General features: G+C 40.9%; 1 protein-coding gene across 2 annotated transcripts in view; it reads right to left on the bottom strand.

Annotated features, from left to right (window-relative positions):
* gsta.1 (glutathione S-transferase, alpha tandem duplicate 1) overlaps window positions 1-25,821 on the bottom strand; it is a 48,652-nt gene that overhangs the window by 5,042 nt on the left and 17,789 nt on the right. Inside the window, exons 6-8 of one of the 2 annotated variants that reach the window (XR_005943042.1) lie at window positions 23,798-23,926; window positions 20,802-20,900; window positions 7,359-7,454 (exon numbers count right to left, since the gene is read on the bottom strand). Coding sequence is in view for 1 of the 2 variants with exons in the window: in XM_041188057.1 (XP_041043991.1) it covers window positions 20,802-20,900; window positions 23,798-23,926 (228 nt within the window). In the remaining variant the exon portion in view is untranslated. The remainder of the gene's footprint in view (window positions 1-7,358; window positions 7,455-20,801; window positions 20,901-23,797; window positions 23,927-25,821) is intronic. The other variant, XM_041188057.1, reaches the window with a different exon arrangement.

Here is a 25,821-nt window from a genome sequence, read left to right as displayed (position 1 = left end):
GTTCATTGCCACCGACCTGGAGGAGGAAGGTAGCAGTGGGGATGAATTGGAGGAAGATGTGCATGAGGCCCACACTGAGCCCCCTATTACCCAGCTAACCAACACAAAAATACTAGTGAACTTAGACTCCCTATTCATGCAAATAGGTGCAGAACATCGAGCAGACTTGAAAAGGCTGTTCACTATGTTTAAAGGCTTCTGCAGAGACAAGCCAGGCTGCACCACCCTAGCCCAACATGACGCTGATGCGGGAGAGGCCCCTCCCATAAGACAACATCCCTATCGTCTAGGCCCAGAAAAGCTGGCCCAGGTTCGGGAGGAGATTAACTACATGCTGGAGAACCAACTAATAGAGCCTAGCAGCAGTAACTGGAGCTCCCCAGTTGCACTCGTGCCCGAGCCGGATGGCCCCACAAGGTACTGTATTGACCACCGAAAAGTTAATGCAGTGACCCGAGCTGATTCCTACCCGATACCCTGGCTCGAAGACTGCTTAGATACAGTGCGTAAAACAGCCTGCAATACAAAGATAGATTTACTCAAGGGATAAAAACAAAAAAACTGCAGATGCTGGAAATCCAAAACAAAAACAGAATTACCTGGAAAAACTCAGCAGGTCTGGCAGCATCGGCGGAGAAGAAAAGAGTTGATGTTTCGAGTCCTCATGACCCTTCGACAGAACTTGCGTTCGAGTCCAAGAAAGAGTTGAAATATAAGCTGGTTTAAGGTGTGTGTGTGGGGGGCGGAGAGATAGAGAGACAAAGAGGTGGAGGGGGGGTGTTGGGGGGGTGTGGTTGTAGGGACAAACAAGCAGTGATAGAAGCAGATCATCAAAAGATGTCAACGACAATAGTACAATAGAACACATAGGTGTTAAAATTAAAGTTGGTGATATTATCTAAACGAATGTACTAATTAAGAATGGATGGTAGGGCACTCAAGGTATAGCTCTAGTGGGTTTTTTTTATATAATGGAAATAGGTGGGAAAAGGAAAATCTTTATAATTTATTGGAAAAAAAAAGGGGAAGGGGGAAACAGAAAGGGGGTGGGGATGGGGGAGGGAGCTTATGACCTAAAGTTGTTGAATTCAATATTCAGTCCAGAAGGCTGTAAAGTCCCTAGTCGGAAGATGAGGTGTTGTTCCTCCAGTTTGCGTTGGGCTTCACTGGAACAATGCAGCAAGCCAAGGACAGACATGTGGGCAAGAGAGCAGGGTGGAGTGTTGAAATGGCAAGCGACAGGGAGGTTTGGGTCATTCTTGCGGACAGACCGCAGGTGTTCTGCAAAGCGGTCGCCCAGTTTACGTTTGGTCTCTCCAATGTAGAGGAGACCACGTTGGGAGCAACGGATGCAGTAGACTAAGTTGGGGGAAATGCAAGTGAAATGCTGCTTCACTTGAAAGGAGTGTTTGGGTCCTTGGACGGTGAGGAGAGAGGAAGTGAAGGGGCAGGTATTGCATTTTTTGCGTGGGCATGGGGTGGTGCCATAGGAGGGGGTTGAGGAGTAGGGGGTGATGGAGGAGTGGACCAGGGTGTCCCGGAGGGAGCGATCCCTACGGAATGCCGATAAGGGGGGTGAAGGGAAGATGTGTTTGGTGGTGGCATCATGCTGGAGTTGGCGGAAATGGTGGAGGATGATCCTTTGAATGCGGAGGCTGGTGGGGTGATAAGTGACGACAAGGGGGACCCTATCATGTTTCTGGGAGGGAGGAGAAGGCATGAGGGCGGATGCGCGGGAGATGGGCCGGACACGGTTGAGGGCCCTGTCAACGACCGTGGGTGGAAAACCTCGGTTAAGGAAGAAGGAGGACATGTCAGAGGAGCTGTTTTTGAATGTAGCATCATCGGAACAGATGCGACGGAGGCGAAGGAACTGAGAGAATGGGATGGAGTCCTTACAGGAAGCAGGGTGTGAGAAGCTGTAGTCGAGATAGCTGTGGGAGTCGGTGGGTTTGTAATGGATATTGGTGGACAGTCTATCACCAGAGATTGAGACAGAGAGGTCAAGGAAGGGAAGGGAAGTGTCAGAGATGGACCATGTGAAAATGATGGAGGGGTGGAGATTGGAAGCAAAATTAATAAATTTTTCCAAGTCCTGACGAGAGCATGAAGCGGCACCGAAGTAATCATCGATGTACCGGAGAAAGAGTTGTGGAAGGGGGCCGGAGTAGGACTGCAACAAGGAATGTTCCACATACCCCATAAAGAGACAGGCATAGCTGGGGCCCATGCGGGTACCCATAGCCACACCTTTTATTTGGAGGAAGTGAGAGGAGTTGAAGGAGAAATTGTTCAGTGTGAGAACAAGTTCAGCCAGACGGAGGAGAGTAGTGGTGGATGGGGATTGTTCGGGCCTCTGTTCGAGGAAGAAGCTAAGGGCCCTCAGACCATCCTGGTGGGGGATGGAGGTGTAGAGGGATTGGACGTCCATGGTGAAGAGTAAGCGGTTGGGGCCAGGGAACTGGAAATTGTTGATGTGACGTAAGGTGTCAGAGGAATCACGGATGTAGGTGGGAAGGGACTGGACAAGGGGAGAGAGGAGGGAGTCAAGATAACGAGAAAAATTATAAAGATTTTCCTTTTCCCACCTATTTCCATTATATAAAAAAAAACCCACTAGAGCTATACCTTGAGTGCCCTACCATCCATTCTTAATTAGCACATTCGTTTAGATAATATCACCAACTTTAATTTTAACACCTATGTGTTCTATTGTACTATTGTCGTTGACATCTTTTGATGATCTGCTTCTATCACTGCTTGTTTGTCCCTACAACCACACCCCCCCAACCCCCCCCCCCCCCCCCCCCCCCCCCCCCCCCCCCCCCCCACCTCTTTGTCTCTCTATCTCTCCGCCCCCCACACACACACCTTAAACCAGCTTATATTTCAACTCTTTCTTGGACTCGAACGCAAGTTCTGTCGAAGGGTCATGAGGACTCGAAACGTCAACTCTTTTCTTCTCCGCCGATGCTGCCAGACCTGCTGAGTTTTTCCAGGTAATTGTTTTTGTTTACTCAAGGGATACTGGCAGGTTCCCTAGACAACCCGCGCGAAGGAAATCTCCACCTTCATAACTCTGGAAGGTTTATATCAGTGTCAAGTCATGCCCTTCAGACTCCGAAATGCCCTAGCTGCCTTTCAAAGGCCGATGAACCAGGTAATGGCGGGCTTATCCAATTCTATCATGTACCTGGATGACCTCCTAGTATACCTGGGAAAACCATGTAGAGCAACTAGAAGCCCTCTTCCAGAGAGTACAGTCAGCTGTCCTAATGGTCAATTTTGCAAAGAGCAAGTTCGCTAAGGCTAAAGTGACCTAAAGTGACCTATGCGGTCAAGGACAGACACTGCCCAGGGCTGCAAAGATACGAGCCATTGCCCAGTTTCCCATTCCCATCACAAGACGGGAAATCATGAGGTTCTGCCACAAGCTTGTCCCAAACTTCAGCACAGTAGCCTCCCCGCTGACAGACCCACTACAGAAAAAATCAAAGGTAATATGGACTGAGAAATGCCAGGCAGCTTTCGAAAAGCTGATGGCCATTTTAATAGGCGAGCCTGTGCTTGCAACCCTGGATTTTAATCAGGCATTTAAAGTAGCCATTGGTGTGAGTGACATCAGGGTAGGGGCTGTTCTCCTACAGGAGGATGAATCCAGAATAGAGAGACCAATCGAGTACTTCTCTAAAAAGCTCAACAAGCATCAGAAATGGTACTCCACATTAGAGGAATCCCTCGGTTTATTAGTGGTCCTCAGACACTTTGAGATATATGTTTGAAATGGGCACAGAGAGACCGCAGTCTATACTGACTACAATCCGTGAACTTTTGTGGAAAAAAGTTAGACCCAGAATGCCAGGTTATTCTATTGGAGTTTGTTCCTCCAGCTGTGCCATTTAAAGATCACCCACATACCTGGGAAATCAAATGTGATTGCAGTCGCCCTGTCCAGAACTTAAAGGAGCCCAGTTAGAACAGGAAAAGATAAATTGACCATTGCTAAAAGAATGAATCTCATTTCATTCCAGGGAGGAGGGGAAGTCTCAAGATAATGAAGGAAAAAACACCGAATTACGTCCGGAAACATTGGACGCAGGGTCATAATGGACTTGAAATGTTAACTCTGTTTCTCTCTCCACAGATGCTGCTAGACCTGCTGAGTTTTTTCCAGCAATTTCTGTTTTTGTTTCAGATTTCCAGCATTCGCAGAATTTTGTTTTTATCTTTTGCTCCAATCTTTCTTTCCATCATTTTATTTTCCTTTCTGTTTCAGATTTAACATTTAATTCACCATTCTAACTTGCATTTCTTCTTGTGTTGTTCATTTTAGAATCCTTCTGCTTGTTTGGGTAAGAAAATGCACAGTTACTTTCTCTGCTCCCTCATATTGCAAATATTATGGGGATTAAACAGGCAAGGGCAAGACTAACTAATTAACTGACTGGTTATAGAACTGCTAATGTCTTGTCAAAAGCTTAAAATTCATTTTGTTATGGTATGTCCTTGCAAACAAATGATTTAATGCCACCACAAGGAAATGTCATAACCAATGTCAACTAAATGGCATATGTACATTACCTTCTTGGAGATACTGAGAAAGGTTTTAGAAAGCTTTAAAATCTTACGTAGAGCTCAAATTATATATACTGATCGACACATGCCAATGAGTTCCATCAACACAAGTGGCTTATTATCCTGTGAAGGGGCCTTTCTGAAATGCAAACCTACCTTTCTCACTGAGGTGCTCAGTGGCCTATAGTGTATTTACAGTATTTTGTTTTTGTCTCCTGAATATTTATTATTTTGGATATATAACCAGTATATTTTTAGAATTGTGCATGGTGAATGTTAAGTCTGAATCTAGTCAGGATCCAGTCTTCATTGTTTTGGGTGTTGTCTGAATGTTGATTTATGCTGGACATGCAAAATAAGATTCTTCAAACTTGTTTAACATTATTCTCCTGCTCCAACAGTGGAGTACCTTCTAAAGAGGTGGAAAGTATCTATTTTTGGCCTTGATGTTTCTCAGTGTAAGATTACTGTTCTTTTCTGCAGAATGGATGGACGATGCATTGGAAGAGCCATCAAATCTTATAACATCTGCGACAATGCCAATTCGTGAAGAAAAGGATGTGTTGGTGTGTCACAGTTCACTCAGGGTTCACTCAGAGTTGCTGTGATACCATGCACTTCTTTTTCACAATGCATATTGTATGGATAGTGATGGGAGAGGCTCCAACTTTTTTTCCGTTAAGCAATGTCAGTGTGTGTGCGACTCCACCGCTTCTCTATGCTTCGCATCTGAAATTAAGGAATGCGAAATATGAATCTGAGTTAAAGCTGTGTTGTATACCTGCAGTGCTCATTAGAAGTGCTGGCTTACAAAGAACGAAAAAAAAACATAGCTGATATTAATCATTTGCCTCTGTAGCATTTAATATTTATGGAGCTGGCACAACTTAGAGCCCCTTAAGGTTATCATCACTGGGAAGTTATTTGTAGTCATCAACATTTAAGATTGTTCTTCCAGGGAAATCATTTTTCTTGATCTTGTTAAATACCCCATTCATCTCAATAAATTGGCCAACTCAAAATTGAATTGCTTAATGCTGGATAAAATTTATTTTCTTTTGAAAAAAGAAGCATTCAGTTTTTGCAGGTTAATGCAGATCATTATCAACATAGCTAGATACCCAATAGTCTGCTTCAGCCCTTGCCTCAAATCATTACTTCCTACTGCACCAGCATGATAATTTCAATTCCCCAGATGGGCATCCGGCAACCTCACTCGATGAAATTTTCAATTAGGGCTACAGTAAGGGCAGTTTTGTGTCAATAGAAACTATATTGAAACTGCTCAAACTCATTTCATGTTCAACCGTTTGCCAACAAAAGACTCTTTCATATCATCAGCCTGGAATAGAATTGAATCCAATTCCTTTGTTATTTGTTACTATGTTATTTTGTTACCAGCAGGTTCAATCAAGGCATTCAAGAGTGACTTGGATTATTAATGGAAAGGAAGAATGTGCAGGGCCAAGGGGAGAAGACGGGGAAGGGCACTAGGCGAATTGCTCCTTCACAGAGCCAACACAATCACGATGGGCTGAATGGCCTCCTTCCATGCATAACCATTCTTTGATTCTATTTTAAGATAAAACTGGTAAATGGACAATTTATTTGCTTCTGCTGTTTGCCTAAATACTCTTTTTCCTTCATTGACAGTAACTGCTCGAATTTTGACTGCAGTAACGAGTGTGCAATATCAGAAGATCTGGAAAGTTAACAGCCGGTCTTGTCACCAGTAACAGATAATGTTGGTAATCTTGCTTCAGCCTTTGATTAATGTGCAACAAATCAAGCAAAAAAGTAATTCGCTGTATCACGCCAAAGTAACAAATAGCGAGGCAGAGTGATTAACATAAAACAAATTCGAGGAAAACATAAATAAGTTAGAGAATGGGTAGAGTTGACAGATGGAAATTTAATGTCGCGAATGTTATGTAATTCACTTTGACGGGCCAAGAAAATAAATTGGAGCCTAACTCAAATAGCAAAATGCTGAGGGTTATGAAAGAAGTGAGACTCTGGGATCTAAATAGTTAATTCCTTGAACATGTAAGTGCAAGCAGTAAAAACTATAGAACTTGAAATTATAAATAGGTGTATAGAGCACAGGAGCAAAGAAGTAGTGATATATTTGTACAAAATAATCATCAGACTGCAGCTAGAGTACCATGTGCAGTTTTGGACATTCCTTACAGAAAGGGATGAAAGCAATAGAGATCCAATGGCATAGATTCTACAGGGTGATGCCAGGCATAGGAAAGTATAGTTGTGAGAATAGATATGAGATACTGTGACTATTTTGACAGGAGCCAAGGTGCTTTCATAGAGATTTTAAAAATTATAATCGGTTTCGGCTAAATAAGCAAAGACCATCCCCTCTGATTAGGTTGTCTGTGATAGGGATTCATCAATTTAAAGCTGTCACTGAGAGTGAGGAGAGTGGTTAGAAGGTACTTTTACCACACTGCTCTCTTTCTATTTCATATTTTCCTTCCACAACTCATACTGTGTAAAAAATTATAATGGTTAGGACTGTATAATAAAGCTGTAATTCATAATAATGGATTGCAAATTAATCTTCTTGTATAGGAAATTTCTTGTCATGGTTTATGATGATTCTTGCATGCCAACATTCATGAGTGAAGCTTCCTGTTTAAAATGGAAACCTTGTGTGTAAACAGTTGCATCTACTGTGACATCAGGCTCTGGCTAGTAGGTGCTGAGCTTCTGATATTTTTTCTACAAACTCTGTTGCTATCTGGTACAGAAAAAGAGATAATCGTCACCTGGTGGGAAATGCCATGATCAATTTACAAGAGCAGGGGTTCTCAACCTTTTTTCTTCTGATGACCTCCTCCCAATCAATAAAAATCCACAGATTTCTGTAAAACAAGTAACTTTCCTGTATAAAATTTGGTTATAAGGTTAAACACACACATTTATTATTTTTGTTTTACTTACTGCCCATTGCTGAGTAATAATTGTCAAGATATGGAAGTATCTTCAACAAGCACACATGCATGTCATGGTCAATGTTTATCCTGGTTCATGTATGCTTAGGTTAGTAGGCTATCACACTGAGGTTGGGAGACTGTTCCTGAGGCTGGTCGACTGTTATTGAGGCTGATCGACTGTTACTGAGGCTGACCGACTGTTACTGAGGCTGACCGGCTGTTCCTGAGGCTGGTTGACTGTTATTGAGGCTGATAGACTGTTCCTGAGGCTGGTCGACTGTTATTGAGGTTGATTGACTGTTACTGAGGCTGGTCGACTGTTATTCAGGTTGATCAACTGTTACTGAGGCTGGCCAACTGTTATTGAGGCTGATCGACTGTTACTGAGGCTGGTTGACTGTTACTGAGGTGGGTAGACTGCTGTTCTGAAGTTGGTAGATATGTTGGAATTTGAGGTACAGAGTCAATTAACCTTTAACAAATTTTCCCAAACTCTCAGACGAATCAAAATGATAACCCTTACTGGTGACAATGGCTGGTAGACTAACACTGTGAGCTTAGTAGACCACGGCACCAAGATTGATAGTCACAGAGGCTGGTAGACTCATTGAAGCTGTTAAAATGCTGATGAGGTTAATGGTGTTGATGCCCAAACAAGCTCTCACTTTTCCTTTGCCCTTTACAAATGACCTGAGCAGCACATGTCTTCTGAGACTTGATTCTGTCTCCTTGACACGACTTGGACTAATGAGCCTGAGCCTCTGGGGCTAAGCTGTAGTTTCCAGCACGTTCTTTGCAGGGTCAGGGTTGAGGATTGAAGCTGTGATGCTGTCAATCAGTGATTTGGGGCTGGAAGGTAAAACTCTTGCCCTGGATTTTGTAACCCTCCTGGATCTGCATTAAATTTACTTTACATTGTCTGGTGGCGACAGGTTGACCCTTAGGGACCAGGGACTCCCAATTGCAAACTTCTGATCTAGAGTACATCCTTCAAAATCCACGAAACAATCTGAAATTTAAAATGAGAAAGCCACACATTTTTTATCCTCGTTCATCTGACCTGGAACCTGAAATTTACACACAATTTATTTTCCTCTAATTGATCTCAGCAACAATCAGATGCAATTACTGAGATTCCCACTTCAGCAATAGCGTTAAAGGGGCAAACAAAGTTCACATTAATGGTGCAGACCTCAGGCTAATAGTGAATAATGGTGTGACAGATACATTAACACTTCTAAAAATCCAAAGGATTAATTAAAGCAGCATTTAGATTCTTGAGATGTTTTATTCCTAGTTACGGACAGGAGGGGGATTAATTTAAAATAGCCCTGATTTCTTCCTCACTACCAGTCCATAAACAGAAAGGTGTTTTTTTGTTCTGATTTCCCCCTTTATAAGTTGAGGCGTATTTTCCCCAACCCTTCAGTTTTGGAGTCATCCAATCCTCTACTAATAATCCCACAGCAAACTGGAGATAGGGTAAAATCAGAGGCTTAGTTTATTTTACATACATTCTAAAATGCGGGAGGCAGGTTTGCAACGATCCCCACTTTTGCATTCATATAATAAAAGAGGGATAAGGGAAGGAAAGGGGTTCAAGGCCAAGACCACAAATAAAAAAATAAGAATTTTGGTTTCATGTGCATTCAGAGTCGGGTAAGTCACTGTCCAAGGAAGGCTCTTTCAGGTTGGGCTTGTCTGGCAGAAGTCCTGTTTTTTTTCCCTTGGAGCTCGGTTGAAGGCTGAGGCAGGTGAAGATGCAGCAAGGTACTCATATTCTGGGAATTAGTTCACTTTGTAGGCGGAATGCAAGATTCTTTCTGGAGACTGTTATGACATGGCAGATGATGTGCACCAGGCGGACCAAATCCATGAGGGAAACTTGGTTGTGCTATCACAATGGTTTTGTAACTTATATTTAATACAAGATGTGTGCACTGAATTCAGAAGTAATAAGTCCACCAAGACCTTTAGAGATCTTTTAAAAAATAAACTAAAATATTTATTAACAAAATAAAAGATGTCAAGCACATACATAAGACTACAATTACTACTATAATAACTCTTAAAATTCGTAATTAACCTGATCCCCCAGTTACACTCCCTTTAAGGCAACAGTCCACAATAGATTTTAGATTTAAAATCAACTCAACAAGTTAACACAATACCTTCGACAGTGGAATTCCAAATGGATTTCCCCAACTTCAGTTTCAGTAGACAGCAGTCTTATGCACAAATGCTGGAAACTTCAGTATGACTTTTCACACACGTCTGTTAGATCTTACATGGCCTTCTGACACATCGCCTTTCATTCTCCTTTATGTTTCTCTCTTTTTGGTATGTAAATTCTATTGCTCCATATGTCTTTGAACCTATATCTTCCTCATAATATAAAAACTTTCATGTTGCCACTATATATTGTCAGTAACCTTTGGGAAAAATACACACATTCCTAGCTTTGCTGATCTGGCTAGTTGTAAACAGACTAAGATCTCTTTGAAATTCATGTATCCTTTCCTTTATCTAAAAATGTAAATTCCCTTCACACCTTACATGCAAAGCCAGCATCCATGTTTATTCATTAACATGTCAAGCACCTAGCTTGTTTTGATGATTTAACTTGTAGCCTACTTAACTCCAAATATAATTAAATCACACAAAGACTGAACTATACTTACCCCCCCATAAACCTACTTTACAATAAACCAGAAAAATATTGTGAAAATTATTATACTTTCATCATAAGTCCAGGTTTTGAGAAAGACGGAGGTCAGAGGCAGGCTGCTATAGCCTGAAGTCCTATTATCTCTTCTGAGGTTAAACAGCGACTGTAGATAAAACCCAAAAGCTGTATAATTAAAGCAATTCAAATAGCTCAAATAGTTGGTCATGTGACAAGGTGGTTTTGGGTCAAGCTATTCAGCTAATGAGGTATCTTGTTGAAACTCATTGTGTTTTGAGCAGGTAACTGTAGAACCATTAGCACAACATTGGAGGTGCGGAGTCACAAATAGCTCTTCCTTTGTCCATAGCTGGCTGGTGCAGATATCTCATCTACCATCCCTTTTTTTTGACTGGGCTGGAATGTGTATACAATGCAAGGAGTGTCACATTCCAGGAGTTTGAGGAGCTAACCTTTGTCCATTTTTAAAAAAATCTTACAATAAAGTAGCCAGGATGATATAGACATATATATTTTCCTTCATGTCTTCTGATCATGACAGGTAAGCTTAGTTCACACTAATGGTGCAGAGCTCAGGCTAATAGTGAACTTAATACTTCTAAAAATTCAAAGGATTAATTGAAGCAGAATTTAGATTCTTGAGTGTTTTATGCATACACCTAGTTTGACAGTGCTTTTTGTTTTTAGTTTGTTGGGCATATTACACTGGGCAATAAATGCTGGTTTAGCCAGCAATGCCCATATCCTGTGAACGAATAAAAGAAAACATTTTGACTCATGAAAGTCCAGATCAAAAATGCTCCCATTGTCCCTGAGCTATCATTGTATGTTGCCAATTTATGTGCAGCATTGTGAGGAAAATCCCCAGCATATCTTGAATTCAAATTATAGATCTGTTTAATGAACCAACATTTTGCTGGGATCATTCTTTTTTAAAAAACACGTGTTCATGGCATACGTACTCTCGAAAAATAAGTATCGGAAAACTTGATTTATCTTTCAAACATTAAGCTCTGTTAGGGAATTAAAAACCTGGTTCAGGCAAGTGCATCAGATTTTTTCTTTGAGACTTGATCAGCTTGTGCTCCTGTAGGGCCGCCTCAGCCGCAGCACTCAGTTTTCTGTTTACATGCTGCGCTTATCTTTAGTTTAGCGGTTGCTGTGCTGGCTGTAGCAGTTATACTTGAATTGGACCATACTTCCTTGAACCCTAGGTGTAGTGATTTGTGGTGTATGAATTTCATACTAACTGTAGGCTGATATAATTTCACAGATTCATTTAAACCATTAAATGTAACCGAGTAAATATTTCCTTCCAATGCAATCAGTCTTCAGCTCCTAGAAAGCCAGATAATTGTGCTTCTGAGATAACAATTGTCTTTGTGAGAAATAAACCTACTACTTGTTTGATGATAAACCACCTCCTGACTGTGTTACTGTGCTCAACAGACCAGCTGGAGTAAACACACTGTCAAGTTTACACTGTAACTTCTTCAAACAAGATTGATACCCGGAGGATTCATCTGCTTTTGATCTTAATTTCTCCTTGAGTCAGGAAGACCAGAAGACAGGTGTTGCTAAGGAACACCACTGAGCCTATATATTTTACTCAAGCCATGTTGCCAGCATAGAAAGTTAACAATACTCACATCCTTTCCCAGGAATGTATCAAAATCAATCTCAGTTGACAATGAAAGCTGCTGAATTGTTATTAAAAATCCAACAGGCTTATGAATGTTCTTCAGGGAAATGAAGAATCTCTACTTGTCTGGTCTTCAGTCCCAGACAACACTGATGACTCACTGCCCTCATGCCAACTAGGAATGAGTAATAAAAGCCACCTTGCCAGTGCCATCCACGTCAGAAGAGTTTTTTTTAAGTAACAGGTTTGAGCACAGAATTTGAGACATCTGTTGTCATTTTACTGTCCTATATATGTAAATGCTTGAATCTGGAATTATTTGTATTGCTGTTACATGAACAATCTGAGAACAAATTAATGCCAGCTTGAAAGTAAATTGATTCTTCTCAAATGAATACGCCTAGATTTCCTTTAGCTTCCAAAAATGAAGATTTGAGTGCACTTTCACTCTGCCAGTTTGCTGAAGACAGTCGCTAACGAGGCTAGCATCACTGTGATCAGGGGAAAGCAAACTGTGATAAAGTGTCAACAACCAGAAATATTAACTCTCTTCTTCTCTTCACAGAAGCTGTCAAACCTGCTGAGTATTTCCAGCATTTTCTGATTTTATATAAAGGTGAGCTGCACATCATTTACACTGGGTTACGACGCTGAGCAAATGAATAGTTGGTCTGTCAGAGAACACTTCAGAATTGTGTTGCAGTGTAATCCTAACCATTTTGTACCTATTCAGCACAAGCATGGCACCCCCACAATTCAGCTGAAGCTTTGCAAAATGCCAAGTGTGAATAAAGTGATGGTGTTTGCATATTGCATAGGATTACTGCTTTGCTCTTACAACAGCAAGAGGAAATTAAGTTAAAACTTACATAATTCAAAATACCCTCATGAAATGATTAAAACAGGAACTCTAAATACAGCTACTATGCAATATTTGTGAGCCACCCCCTGATTTGCATGACATTCTCAACATTTTAATGCACGAAGTAAATTTGAGCAGTTATTTGATATAGAGCTGAAGTATCTACTGCTGGTGAAGAACACTTATAATACTTGCACATAAATTGACAGCTGTTCTTCTTGGAATAATTCTGTTGGGTGCTTATCTCTGCTTATAACTGGGGAATGCATTTAAATCACGTTGTCATTAATGCCTTGCATGTATAATGTGCAGCACAAATTATGTTCCTAAGATGAGAGATAATAGTACATCAGACACTAATTATACAATCTGGGGTTTGGCTTTTCTTTACCCCAACATGGTAATGTTTTTCTTTCAGGGTTATTGTGCTGACAAGTACAGATTTGTGCCATGTTAATTCATGATCATAAAAGTGGATTGGGGAGTAGCATTTGCTATCACTCCCAATGAAGTTAAGAATTAGATACAAATTGCATATTTCAAAATTTTTATTGTGACAAGGGGTAAAATTGTAAGTAGATTATTTGCGAGATACTTTTTGGTAACTTTTAAAAATGTAATGGAGTTCAAAAAATTAGGATGCTTTCTGGTTACATAACATTGAAAAATAAGGTAAGAAAAACTAAATTATGGAGGCTATGGGCCATACATGTCAGTTCTGATTTGTAACTGGATCAGGCATTGGCTTTTATGGACCTTTGTGAATTGTGCATCTTGAATGTATACAACATTAGGAAGGCAGTAAATTTGGACAAATTGATAGGCCAAAGTGTAACCAGCATACAAATTTAAACCGAGACTGATTGAGAAGAGAATGAGATGCTCTAAGGGGAATGAATACGCCATTAATTTCATTATACTGTGTTGTTAAATCATTGTGCTAATTATAGTTTGGAACCATAAAATTGAAGGAGGCCATTTAGCCCATCAAATCTGCACTGGCTCTTTCAAAGAGCAAACCACTTAGCCCCACTACCCTGCTCTTTTCCCATATCCCTGCAATTTTTTTCCTCCTTCAAGCATTTACCTAATTTCCTTTTGAAGGTTACTATTGAATCTGTACTCACCACCCTATAAGGCAGTGCATTCCAAATCATAACCATTGGTTGTGTCCAATAATTTCTTGTCATGTCACCTCTGGTTCTTTTGCCAATCACCTTAAATTTTTGCCCTTTGGTTATCGATCCTTCATCCTTTGGAAACAGTTTCTCCTTGTTTACCTAAACCCGTTAGGTTACACAATCTATCAAATCTCCTCTTCACCTTCTTTGTTCTAAAACAATGAGCAGAATTGTCCCAGATTTGCACTAAGTCGGTAGCGGGCTGGAAAAAGAATGTTTTACCCGCCAGCTGCAATGGTGGTTTTTCATACCATAATGACCACTACCTGCCTCATTGGTTATGCAGCCTTCTCACTGGCAGGGGGCCTCTGAATTGCCCGCCATGCAGAAACCACATCATTTCCTCACTCTGGGTGCCATATCTAAACTGCAGCTGGGCACACAGTTCTCAATGCCTGTAGCCCAGGACTGCTCCAGTGAAGACATGGCCCCAAAAGCCAAGAAGAGTTCAGTGACTCATCACTGGAATGCCTTTTGGAGGCCCACCATGATGTCCTCCATCCTGGCTCTGGCTACAGGAGGTCCAGCAATCTCACTGGTTTGGGAGGCATTGGCAATGGTGGTCAGTGCCAATGCTGCACAGAAGAGGTTGGCCATCCAGTGCAGAAAGAGGATGAATGATCTCATCCATGCCACCATGGTAAGGCAACCATCTCATCACTCTAAACTCACCCACTCAAGCCCCCACACATTAACTGGCATCTCATTCACTGCCAGCTTAAGGGACATCACCACTCACTCTCTCTCCCGCACCGTTACATCTCCATCTGGCCTTATCTCCTCTGGAGACTGCCTCCTCAGCCCACACCATTTTGAGGCCACTTGCACAGATCAACGTGTGTCTCCACACACACCCTGGGATATCCTCCTTCCCCCGTACAGCCCTCATCCTGCACCTTCTTCCCTTGCCTGAGGCCTTCCCTCCTCACTTCCCCAAGCAAGCCCTAGCCCTGCAGCCATTGAAAAGCCACCCCCACCTTATGGCTGGTTTGGTAGGTAGATACTTGCCTGTGAGTCCCCAGAAAAGCGACATGGTGCAGCCTGTGAAGCCTGGCGCTGATGACTGAATGTTACCCGAAGTAAGGTAGGCAAACAAACCTCGAAGTCTCAAGTAAAGTGCAGCTCGCCAAGTGCACGTAACGTATGTACTGTTGTGAAATACGTCACCGTGCAATCATGTCAATGTGCCCAGATGATCCAGCGGGCAGGGATTATAATTATACGTAGATGTATTAAAATAAGTTCCTGACTCTGGTGCCATTGACAGGGGGAGCGGATGATGCTGTGAAGCCAACCACCATATTGTCCACTCACACCCGCCATCCGGCCAACCTCAGCTTCTCCAGTTTTTCCACATATCTGTAATACCTCATCTCTGGAACCACTGTTGTAAATCTCTCCCATACACTCTCTAAAGCCTCCATTTCCTACCTGAAGTGTGGTGCTCAGAATTGGGTACAATAGTCCAGCGGGGACCAAACTAGTGTTTTATATGGGTTTAGCATTCCTTCCCGTCTTTTGTATTTTCTGCTCTATTTGTAAAGGCCAGGATCCCATATGCTTTATTACCTGCTTTGTGGACATGTCCTTCCACCTTCAAACATCCTCCCATCTTCAAACGTAGAGGTCAATTCTCTATAATCCAGTCTCAAATTGGAAAGGACTATGTGAAGAATGAGGGAAAATTCAGGCAGTGAAGCCTATAGTCTATCCACCCCCACCAGGACTCCTGCTGCCTACTACTTCCCTCACCCTCACTACATGAAAACAGTAGAAGGGCTTCAGTTCCTGACCACCATTTCAGCTTTTTCTTGTTCCATAGGACTGATTTCTTCCTATTGCAACTCTATTTTTTCTCTCCTTGTTCAGTCTTTTTGCACCTATATCTGTGATTCTTCCAGTACCCTCTGTTACTTCAAATTTCCAGGTTCATGGTCCTAATGCTCTTCTATTCACCATGGACATACAATCTCTCTACACCTTCATTTCCCATCTCATGTCTTCCATGAATGGAAGCCCAACCTGACCGCATCCACCATCAACCCTCCTTTTCTGACTGAACTCGTTCTAATGTTGAACAGCTTTGCCTTTAACTCCATTCACTTCTCCCAAATTAAAGGTGTTGCTATGGGATCCTAGCTATGCCTACTTTTTGTGGGATATGGGGAATATTCTTTGTTCCAGTCCTCTCCGTCACCTCTTGTCACTGTATTGGTGCCATTTCCTGGAGTGAAAAAGTTAATCAAGTTTGCTTCCAATTCCACCCTTCCTTCACATTCACATGGTCTATTTCTGACTCTTCCCTTCCTTGATCTTTGGGTCTCCATTTCTGAGGCTAGGCTATCATCCAATACTTGCTATAAGCCCACTGATTCCCACAGCTATCTTGACTACACTTCCTCATATCCTGCTCCCTAGGGACTCTAACCCATTCTCCCAGTTTCTTCATCATTGGCACATCTGGTCTGACAATGCAAACTTCCATACCAGTGCTTACAATGTCTTCTTCAATTGAGAATTTCTCCTCACCGTGGTTGATGGGGTCCTCGATCGTGTCCGTTTCATTTGCCACACTTCTGTTATCACACCTTCCCCTCCCTCCCTGAATGATAAGCTTCACCTCATCCTCACTTCCACCCCACCAGACTCTGCATCCAATAGATCATCTGCTCCCATATCTGCCAACCCCAGCACAATGCCACTACCAAACACATCTTCCCTGCCCCTCTCTCTTCAGCATTCCAAGGAAATTGTTCCCTCTGTAAGAAATGATAGCTTTAAGAATATTATAGGATCAGCAGGCATAGAATTCTGATTGCCTAGCAGATGATAGTTTGTTTTTCGCTTCCAAAAATTGTCTCTTAGCAGCCAGGGACAGGGATAAAAGAGAGATAATAGCCAAGGAAAATAGTTTTCTCAGAGGTCTCACGTTGAGATCTCCTGGGACGAGCCTCCATGCTGACACTCCTGAGATCTTACTGAGACATATGTCTGACAACAAATGACATCCAGCATGAGATATCTGAAAGATGACCTCAAGACAAGTGATAGACAGGGGGACATTATGCCTTAGGCACCTGTTCTTCGGTCATTGGTCAGATGGGATCAAACAAGTGATTGACATAAGAACATTAAAAAAAATAGGAGCAGGAGTAGGCAATTCAGCTCCTCGAGCCTGCCCCGCCATTCAATATGATCATGACTGATCTCATTTCAGCCTCAACTCCAATTTCCCAACATCTCCCCATAATCTTTCAACCCGTTACTAATTAAAAATCTGTCTATCTCCTCCTTAAATTTGTTCAGCGTCTCGGCATCTTGAGGTAGTGAATTCCACAGATTCACAACCCTTTGAGAAAAGTAATTCCTCCTCATCTCTGATTTAAATCTACCATCCCTTAGCCTAAAACTATGGCCTCTCATTCTAGAATGCCCCAGAAGGGGAAACATCTGCTCCACATCTACTTTGTCTATCCCCTTTAGCATCTTATATACCTCAATTAGATCTCCTCTCATCCTTCTAAACTCTAGTGAGTATAAACCTAAACTACTCAATCTCTCCCCGCAAGACAAACCCCGCATCTCTGGAATCAATCTAGTGGACCTCCTCTGAACCGCCTCCAATGCAACTACATCCTTCCTCAAGTAAGGGGACCAAAACTGTGCACAGTACTCCAGTCTCACCAATGCCTTGTACAGTTGCAACAACACTTCCCTAATTTTATACTCTATTCCTTTAGCAATAAATGCCAAAATTCCATTTGCCTTCCTTATTACCTGCTGTACCTGCACACTAGCTTTCAGCGATTCATGCACGAGGACACCCAGATCCCTCTGCACTGAAGCATTCTGAAGTTTCCCTCCATTTAAATAATAAGTCGCCTTTTAATTCTTCTGACTGAAATGGATAACCTCAAACTTGTCCATGTTAAACTCCATCTGCCAAATTTTGGCCCGTTCACCTAACTTGTCCATATCCATTTTTAAATTGCTTATTTCTTCATTGCAACTTTCCCACCTATTTTGGTATCACCTGCAATTTTAGCTATAGTACCTTCTATCCCTGAATCCAAGTCATTAATATAGATTGTAAATAGTTGGGGCCCAAGGATATGACTATGTTATACGTGTATTATATATATCATTCAAAATTCAAGGGTTCAGTTGCATGGAAATATAAAAAATCAAAGTTTAAGGAGAGGGTAAGAGTGCAGGTTAGTGGCAAGGCTGATTGTTACCAAAAAGTGAAAGGAAGGGACAGTGTGTGTGGCACCTTATCAAAGCCCTTCTGGAAGTCCAGATATACTACATCTACAGGATCCCCATTATCTATTTTGCTTGTCACATCTTCAAAGAACACTAGCAAATTAGTCAAACATGATTTACTCTTCATAAAACCATGCTGACTCTGATGGATTGCATTTTGACTTTCCAAATGCCCCATTACTACTTCCTTAATAATGGATTCCAACAATTTCCCAACAACACACGTATATATATCATTATATATAGTATATAACATACATTATATCACAATAGTCAGGATTATGGCGTTGGGAATTATGATTGCCTTCTGAGTAGACTTTCTGAGGATGCCCAGAAATGCAATCATAAGCTAAGGAAGAGTTGGCAAACAGGGAACACAGTTAAGAAAAAGGCAAAGTAAAAGAAGCTTAAAGTTGAAACAGGCTATCAGCTTTAGAGTCAAGACAAATTCAACAAGAAAATTTGAATGAAATTGAAAGTGGAGTGAAAGTAAGTTACTGTTTCTTTTGTCTTAGGACTGTTTTTGAAACGTGTACGTGATTGATTGTTTCGATTGTAGTGCTGCCCATGATTTATGTAAAGAGCTACAAGTTGTTTGAGCCATTGTAGTCTCATCTTTAATGTCAGTAGTATGCTGACATGTTCTGTTTTAAGTTCATTACTAGTCCTCTCTGTGCTCATATACATTACTTGTTTTTGTCAACAACTTGAGTCAAAATTTGGCTTTCAACCAGTATTTTAAAGTTGTGTTAAAGTATGAAGATGTGAATGTGAGGCTGTCTATTTCAATTTAAGACTGTCCACCAAGATTTGGAAACCCATAAAAATTGAACTACATTTTAAGTTAAAGACGTTAGTGTGGATTTATTTTCACCGAAGTTTACTTGTGCAACCCTGAAAGGCATCAAAGAAGTTGTTTCACAAAATATAAGCTTCAGCTTTGGTGTTATGTTTGCTAGGATGTCTGGCAGAAATCCAATTTTAACTTCTCAAAACTTCTTTACTTCAACTGAACTTGAGATTTAAAAAAAAAACTGCTTTGGCTTTGTAGAGTGTAAATTAAAGATCCGTGGTCTTACTGACAGTTTTTACAAATGAGGTTAAGTATCAAACATCACTGACAACGCTACCTGCCCTGCAATGGTCAACAGGGATGTCACTCCACTGAGTCCAAAGACCTGTGGATGACTGGAGGCAGCCTTGCCTGTGGCTTGCTGGGGGTTTCTTCTTACCCGCCTACCACAGCTGCATGAATCAGTAGGCTACAACTGCAGCCATCAGCCATCCTGTGGAAGGGTTTCACAGGGGTGGCCTGTCAGCTGTAGCCACAGGTACATTTAAAAAAAAACACAAGCCCTCATGATCTCTGTCCTGCAACAGTATCGCCAACATCTACTGACGGGGCTGCTGTCCTTCCAATGCAGCAAGTCCTCTAATGGGGCCTTCAGCCTCACGAACCAATCCGGCATCCTTAACTGGGTGGCAGGCCTGGAGGCAGCGTCTTAATCGGCACCTCTGGGAAGATCTCACAGGTGGGTACACTGACTGCAAATGAAGGGTTCAGACCCAACATGATCCCGGCCTGCAATTATTTTTGAAGGGCATAAAATTCTGTCCTGAATGTGCCATTGCTAGCCAACTCCACAATTACCTTTCCAATTATTTCCTGTTCAAATCCCTTTAATAGGTTCTGACTTACCCAAAGAACCAAGAATGTCCCTCAGTACATAGATTTCAAAACCGTTGTTACATCTACAAAGCCATTCATGGACTTGCCTCACCCTACCTTTAGAACCTTTAGCTCTACAAAAATGTGGATTCCTAAAATGTTCTGTTGTATTGAGGAGTCAGTTTCTTTGGATTTAATACCGGCCTCCATGTTTGCATACTGAGTCTCTGCTTGACATGGCACAGTCCGGAAGGAGTAAAAAACTGCATCCTGACTTACAGTTAAAAACTTGAAGGACAGCTCACAGAGACATGTTCCTGAAATACCATCCTAGAATAAATGCAACAGCAAAAGCGACTCATGAGACCTAACATGATCTTGTATTGATAAGCTTTTAAAGTTTATTCTAGGCAATTAATTTTTCTTTCCTAAAATGCAGAGAAAATACTATTTTCCCGAAGACAGCAAGAGATACTGTACTAACTTCAATAATTTTCCAAACAAAAAGAGAGATAGACAATTAGCAAAGTATTCAATATCCAAAATAATTTGCTTTAGTGTCTGGAAATGATGTTGAATATTGCTAAACAATAGAAATGACAACCAAAAAGGTTTCAAACATAATTTATATATTTTTCCCCTGCCGATTTCACAATCATTTATCTATATGGTAGCTTGCAGTTAGAAATAAATATCTTTCTTAGGAAATACTAAGTACTGTGATTTACAAACTAAGCATAAAATTAATGTTCAGGTAATCAAAAATATTTATCATCTGTTAATATCGATTGACATTTAAAAAGTTAAAATTATATTTAGTTGTGCATTATTACGAAATGCATTTGACAGCCTAGAACCTCTTTAATATAAAATAATCTTTAAACTTGGGAATTCAACTATTTTTGTTAATATTTGAGATATACAACTCCTTTCATGGCATTCCTCTCAAAATCTGAGAACTTCTCTTACAGTCTGAATGTACTGATCGTCCGGTGGTGGCTTTCTGGGACTGCCAGGTTTTAGGAACTTTTGAATTCTTGGGATACTGCTGATTTTCAACTTGAATCTCTGGAAAGAATTGTATGAACACTCTTTATTAGGCAAAACTATTCACCCATTCCATTATAGCAGCACAAGCTGTTCAACAAGGCACATTGTTGGCATAGCTCAAACAAACTTTTGAATGAGAATCCCACTGCTTTGTCAACAAGCTAAAGGGCTGAAGACAAAAGTAAAATCACATGTGATACTGAACCATTAAAAATATCCATGTGAGTACTCTTACAATATTGGTACGCAATAATGTGACAAAGATGATCAAAATTCATATTCATTAAAACAAACAGGCAAGAGCTTTATTTGATTCTTCAACAACCTTATAACAACAGCGGGAGAGGGAAAGAGAGCCTAAGAGAGAACAGTGTCAAATTTTCAATTTTTCAAAAGAAATTCCCATAAATTGACCTCAAAATTTGCAATGAAAATGTTCAATTTATGTAACATAAACATTCATGACATTCAGGATACTATGCAAAAAATATGAAATGAACTGAATTTTAATCATATCCCAGTGTAATCATCTGACTGGAAATGATTTAGAAGAATGACCAGACAGACTAGTTCAAAAGGGAAATAAACTGGAACAGTTAGGAATTCACTTGCACTTCTAGCTGATCCTCATAACCCTTGTTACACTCTAAGACAGCAGTTTTAATAGTCCTGTGTCTTGCCAGTCCTTTGTGACCATAGGACCATAGAAAAGTTACAGCAGAGAAGGAGGCTATTCGGCCCATCTTGTCCATGCCAGCCTGAGGACACCCAGGTGCCCTTTCTATTCCCACCTTCCTGCACCTGGCCCATAGCCCTGCAGCTTACAGCACTTAAGGTGCAGATCCAGCTACTTTTTAAGAGTTTAGAGTTTCTGCCTCTAGCACCAACTTGGGCAGCGAATTCCAGACACCCACTACCCTCTGCATAAAAAAGTTCTTCCTCATGTCCCCCTTACACCTTCTGCCACTTATCGTGAATCTATATCCCCTGGTTCTAGAATTCTCCACCAAGGGAAACAATTTTATCCTGTCCAATCTCTTCCCCTCATAATTTTGTAGACCTCAGTCAAGTCACCTCTCAGCCTTCTTTGCTCTAAGGAAAATAACCCCAATCTATCCAATTTCTCCTAGTACCTACACTTTTCTAATCCTGGTAACATTCTTGTAAACCTTCTCTGCACTATCTCCAGGGCTATTACATCCTTCCTGTAATTTGGTGACCAGAACTGCACACAATACTCCAATTGTGGCCTCACCAGTGTTTTATACAATTCCAACATTATATCCTTACTTTTACACATGCATTGCTTTTGTCAGGGTTATTGGCTACACTCTGATCAAATTGATTTCCTATCAAATTGTTTGTTTCAACTGCCTTCTAATGAATTATCTTAATTGCACTGAAGTTCATTTTTAAATAGCACATATTGGTGACCATCTTTGATAAAAACTAGACAGTAATTGAATATTGTTTTGACGTGCACAATGTTATCTCAGTTATATCTATCAAAGATATTCCATCAAATGAGAAAACAATTCTAACGTCCTTTCCTCCAACATTCAAATTTTAAACTTAATCACTAAAATCTCTCCAGTATTGAAAATATACTTATACTGGCAACCCTTGCAAACAAGCCATCAGTTGGCCACCTTATGCATTTGTGGGCCACTGACTGCGAGATCCAGCAAATGTCTTCAATAGAGCCCTGGAAGGAGCCAGAGGCAAAGAATTTGAGGGCAGTGGTGACTTTGAGAACCACTGGTAAAGCACCAAGTCCGGTGGCAGTAGGCATTCTTTCAGCAGGTTGCGAACATCTGCCCCCAGCTCATGTGACACCAAGCCTCCATGATACATTGTGTTCAGACATTTCAAGGAAGTTTGTGTACCAGGTATGGCCTCCTGCGAGCCTCACCTCTCTGCAGTTTCCTTCTCTCTTGTGGAACAACAGGTCTGTGAGCAGCAGGCTGCTGCTGGTCATATTGATTCTCAACTGAAGTCCTATCTCAGGCAGAGTTAGTAGCACCCTTGCTGACCTGATAGACCAGAGCTCCAAAATGCAGATAAGACCATCAAACTTTCAAAGTGGTATTGAGACCGCCAAGGTGTATGTATTAACCTTATAATGGAACCCCTCAACACAAGTATTGTGAACAAACCCTTTCCCACAATCAGGTAAGCTGTGAGTACACAGTACTTATTGATATATTTCCCTGATATGGTTTCAGTCCGCTGAAGTGCCACTGTGCATTCTGTTTGCAAGTTCCAAGAAGCTGGGAAACCAGTGGACCCAAAGTTCAAGTTGAAAACCAATGTCAACATCACACTAATTGAGCGATTAACATGCGCTGCAATGAAATGCAGAAGTTAGCAGATTGGAGCTGGCTTCCCAACCCACTGTCAATTTTGTTGTTATTAACCTTGCACCCAGTACTCCCAAACCTGTGTGCTCCTGCAAGTCCAAATCCAGTCTTTTGCATTTAGATGAGGCAGGAAGGTAAGCTTCCAGCCTCAAACCTCATTCTTACTTTAGATCTGCTCAGTTGGATCCCCACCAAACAGGTGCCAACTGAAAGGACATGACTTGAAAGCCCTCCTAATGGGAGGTTCTGTGTGGCTTCCAGGGCCAGTCTGACGAAATCCAAGAGATATAAGCTCACTCATCCAGTTCTGGCACCAATAAGTCACTTAACAACATAAGCAATCTCAGGCAATCAAGGTATAATTTTGAAAATATTTATTCTTTGGAACAACCATGAACCTGAATGAATTTTATTTTAGTCTAAAAATCACAAAAAAGTTTCACAGTCCTTTCTATATCTTAATCTTTTCACTTTTTGTGCATTCATTTTTTTCTTTCATGTCCTTCCAGCTTCATCGCATAACGTAAATATTCTGACTTAATACGCAAAGCCTACCTGCAGCTGAGGGTAGTCAGCCAGAATGAGGGGAGCATTTTCTTCAATCATCAAGATAACCTCTAGCAAGTTAAGGTCAGCAACACTGAGCTGGTCACCAACCAAATATCCATTTTGTTGACTTAGGATCTACAAGACAAAAAAAATTGGTTAGGATTTTACATTAGAGCTGCAAATAAAACCAACGTCAAGAGGCCATTACTTTATTCTATTAAAAACTAAAACGTTGGACAGCTGAGTAGGCTGCTCTGTTAAATTAATTTGTGGCTTTCGGTTGCAGAACAGAATTTGGTATGACAGTGGCAGAAAACTAAGGCAATTTCCCAAACAGTATTTATTCCAAAATGTTGTATAGATATTCCCGAGAATGACTGAAGAGCTGGTGAAACATGTATTCTCTAACGAAGCTGCAGTAGAGGGTAAGACTGTCAATATAGGCACCTTAAAGATCCAGGAAGGTTGAAAGTTCATTGCCTGATTTAGCCCTCACTCCACCACAGGTAGACGTACTTGAATTGCTGTCTGGCAACCCCTACTGGAAGTACACAACTCCGGATGTCTGACAGAGTCAAGTTCATATTCGGCTTTATCTCTGGGTCCAGTACAGTAATGGTTACGTTCCTGGACTAGGAATCCAGCAGTCTGAATGAATAATCTGGAGGGGAGTTCAGATTGCACCATAAAAGTTGGGGAATTTAAGTTCAGTTACTTAAGTAAATCTGATATGAAATATAGCATTGGTAACGATCCCCACGAAACTACAAGATTGTCATCAAAAATGCAACTGGCTAATTTATTGCTCTTTAGGGAAGGAAATCTGCCATCCTTACCCAGTTTGGCAAGACCTAACTTCTGACCCACAGAAACATGCTTAACTCTAATTGCCCTCTGAAATAGCCTAGTAAACTATTAAGTTAGGTGACTCCTAGGACTAGGACAACTGCTTTTTCTGATATATATCAATAACGTGAATTTGCATGTACTTCAAGAGAACAGAGCCAGGATGGGCTAGATTGTTCCTGTCAGCTTTGGTACACTGATGCCAGGGTCAAATGGAGGTCAGAAGCTCACATTGTGGGGGAAACAGTCAACCAGTAGTGATTATCCACAAATTGGCATTTAGTGGCAGAGGGCAAGCTCATAGCCTAATTTCTGCTTTATTTAACTTTTTAATGGCCTTATTAAACTGCATTGTGTTTTGTACATCCTTACCCCTTGATCCTTTCAATCCTGTCATATTAAACTGTTACCTAAGAAGTCCGATCATCCTTATTCTAACTACCAAAATGCATCAGTTCGCAATTAGCTATGTTGAAATTCATTTGACAATTACATGCCCATTCTGTCAGCTTGTTAGAGTCATACTGTATTCTGTTGCATTTTCCTTTGTATTAACTATACCTTCCAATTAGGTGTCATGTTCAAATTTTGAAGTTGTATTTCCAATTCCCAGAATGCTTTAAAATCTTTATAGAGTTCTAAATACATATAATAATTAACATGTACCAATGAATTCTACCAGAATAAGTGGTTTATTCTCCTATGAAAGATTCCCTCTGAAACACAAATCTATTTTTCACAATCATGTGCTACGTGGCCTATGGTGTGTTTGTGGTATTTTCTGTTCTAGTCTCCTGACTATTCATTATTCTTGACAAGAAACCAATATACTTTTTAGAATTGTGAATGTTATAGTATATCCAAATTTACTCAAGAACCAAGTCCACATTGGTTATATGTTGTCTGATTATCAGTTAAGTTAGACACATAGGCCATTTAACCCCTCAAACCTGTTCTGTCACCCAACAAAATCATGGCTGATTCGTGACCTAACTCCATATACTCTCCTTTTCCCCTTTCTCCTTAATATCCTTGAAAAACAGACATTTATCAATTTCAGATTTAAAATCAAGAATTGATCCAGCATCTGCTATTTGTGGAAGAGGGTTCTAAACTTCTACCAACCTCCTATAAGTATTTCCTAACTTCACTTCTGAAAGATCTGGTTCTAATTTAAGCTATCT

Source organism: Carcharodon carcharias, chromosome 5 (genome assembly GCF_017639515.1).
Source record: "Carcharodon carcharias isolate sCarCar2 chromosome 5, sCarCar2.pri, whole genome shotgun sequence".
NCBI lineage: Eukaryota > Metazoa > Chordata > Chondrichthyes > Lamniformes > Lamnidae > Carcharodon > Carcharodon carcharias.
The sequence above is the reverse complement of the archived record's forward strand: the minus strand, read 5'-3'. Positions and strand labels throughout refer to the sequence as shown.